General features: G+C 55.5%; 1 protein-coding gene across 1 annotated transcript; it reads left to right on the forward strand.

Moving 5' to 3' along the window:
* Positions 1-254: 254 nt before the first annotated feature.
* GGTG_14338 (hypothetical protein) lies at positions 255-1,855 on the forward strand. Its single transcript, XM_009232265.1, has 2 exons — positions 255-1,047; positions 1,094-1,855. Exons 1-2 carry the CDS (start codon positions 734-736, stop codon positions 1,821-1,823), a joined length of 1,044 nt encoding a protein of 347 aa, XP_009230529.1. The 5' UTR covers positions 255-733; the 3' UTR covers positions 1,824-1,855.
* The last annotated feature ends 286 nt before the right edge of the window (positions 1,856-2,141 follow it).

The following is a 2,141-nucleotide window of genomic DNA, read 5'->3' on the forward strand; positions in this document are numbered from 1 at the left end:
AGAACACCAACCTGCGGCCCTCGAAAAAGGCCTTCCAGCCCACCTTGCTTATACCCCCTCCAAAACGCATCGACTACACCATTGCACCCTTTCCCTTCCCCCGTACTTTAACCCCTCGCCCACCCCTTCGCTTTTCCATTCGCATTACGGAGCATTACAGACAAGCGCTGTCCCTGCCCGCCGACCGGCAGCCAGCCCCTGTCCCGGGGCACCGGTCGCTTCCCGGCTAACTCAGCCACATCGCCTAACAAGCCAATCACTTCAGCTTCAAACTTTAAACGTGACCACGTTCCTCCGTCCGCCCGTTTATCATTTTGTCCTAGCACTCGTTAGTCTCTTTCCCCTGTTCGTGTGATCAGGTCACCTGGGCGGTAGTTTAGTCGTCCCTGCACTTTACCTGATGTCAAGGCGGTTAGACAGAAGGAGACCCCTCCCACCTCTGCTAAAAAGCCAGGACAATCAGGACTGCCATCCTGATTGTGATAGGGGTCTCATACACCCAACGCACACGAGAGACAAAGCTGCAAGTGCACGGAGGGCACGCCGCGCCATAACACATGATCTATATAGCCGTGCCTAGGTGTTCCTTCATCCACTTAAGCACCCGCCCCACCAGATTCGAGGATAAACCTGTTCACCCGACTTAATTCTTCTGTCTTACCTACCAGGCACTTCACACGCTTGATATCCACAAGCGTCGGACACGAAACGCCCCCGCTTAGCACCTTCTGTCATGTCTCGACAGCCAACATTCTCGAGCATCATCCACTTGCGTGATTTTGTCGACACCATTACCGACGATTCGACTCGGGACGCTCCGAATTACGCCGAGATCCGCGCGGACATCAACATCTTCGGCGAAGACGGCTTTTACAGTCCTGATATTATCGCCGAGCCGATTCGCACCCGCATCCACGTCTATATGACGCGAGACGAACGAGACCTATACCTTCCCAACACCTTCTTTTATGCCGATGGCCGCTTCTCGAGGGTCCTTTCCGCAGACGGTGATTTGGAAATCAGCATCCAGGCACTGAGCTTGATGAGGCAGGTCCCTCCACCCCTGCAGCCTCGCTTCGGCTGACCTGATTAGGCACCCAGGAGACGTGGCCGACTTCGACGAGTACCGCCGCCACTTGCCAGAACAATGGTGCCCCATGGTGACCGTCATCGGCTCGGTCCGCGCTAGTGACGACGGCTCTCCTGAGCCTTCGGGACCCCGCCACTTCACCGTCGAAACGTCCGTCTACAACGCTTCAAAGGCCGCTCCGGTACAGTTCGCTGTAACTTGCTTCTTGGAAAACACCAAGCGTTGGCAAAAGGTCAAGACACCGCCGTCGGGCGCCTTTCTCAGTGTCACCGCGAAGGTCGCTGGTCGCACTGCTGACACGAATCATCTGGCCCTTCGCGTCCTTGATCTAACGTACCTGCCAAGGCCGGCCTCGATCGCGGCCGCACCAACTCCCATTGCTACTCCGCCTTCGAAGCGATCGAGTCGCTGGGAGGGCCGGGCGGGCCCGTCTACTCCCTCCAAGAGGCCGCGCGTCTCGGAACCTGCCAACGAACCAGCAAACCCATCCGACAGAGATACGACCCCGCCAGAAATGGCCCAAACGGGACACGGCCTGCTTTGCACAGAGAATTCCCCAGACTCCGCGTCCGTCCCAGCTCCTCCACCGACCGCTACTCGTCCTGGCGACTCCCCTCTCAGCTCAGCCCGGCCCCTGACGTCGGAAAGTGGGCCTCGACCGCATCGCAGCCGCCATCTTCCGAAAAAATACGCAAATTTGGAGCAGACCGCGGTGAACCGAATGGAGTCCTAGGATATGTAGATATTAAATATAGCCCTTTTCCATACGAAACCGCGAAGAATATCGTGCATGTATTTCAGTCCCTCCTCTCTACAACAAAATGCGAAGCGAACTGTGACAAGCTGTAACAAGCTACCCATAATTTAAAAAATGGAAATCAGAGGGGAACTACGCAAAATCTTGATCTAGATACTGACCATATGACATCCCTGGGTTTTACCTCCATCTTTGGTCACATTTCATTACGTTTTAGTATACCCAGGTGACCAATGCACCCTGTTCAGAACAGACGCTAGAGTAAGCCACCAAAGTGCGCCATCCCAACCTTGG

The sequence above is a fragment of the Gaeumannomyces tritici genome, assembly GCF_000145635.1.
Source record: "Gaeumannomyces tritici R3-111a-1 unplaced genomic scaffold supercont2.268, whole genome shotgun sequence".
Classification (NCBI taxonomy): domain Eukaryota; kingdom Fungi; phylum Ascomycota; class Sordariomycetes; order Magnaporthales; family Magnaporthaceae; genus Gaeumannomyces; species Gaeumannomyces tritici.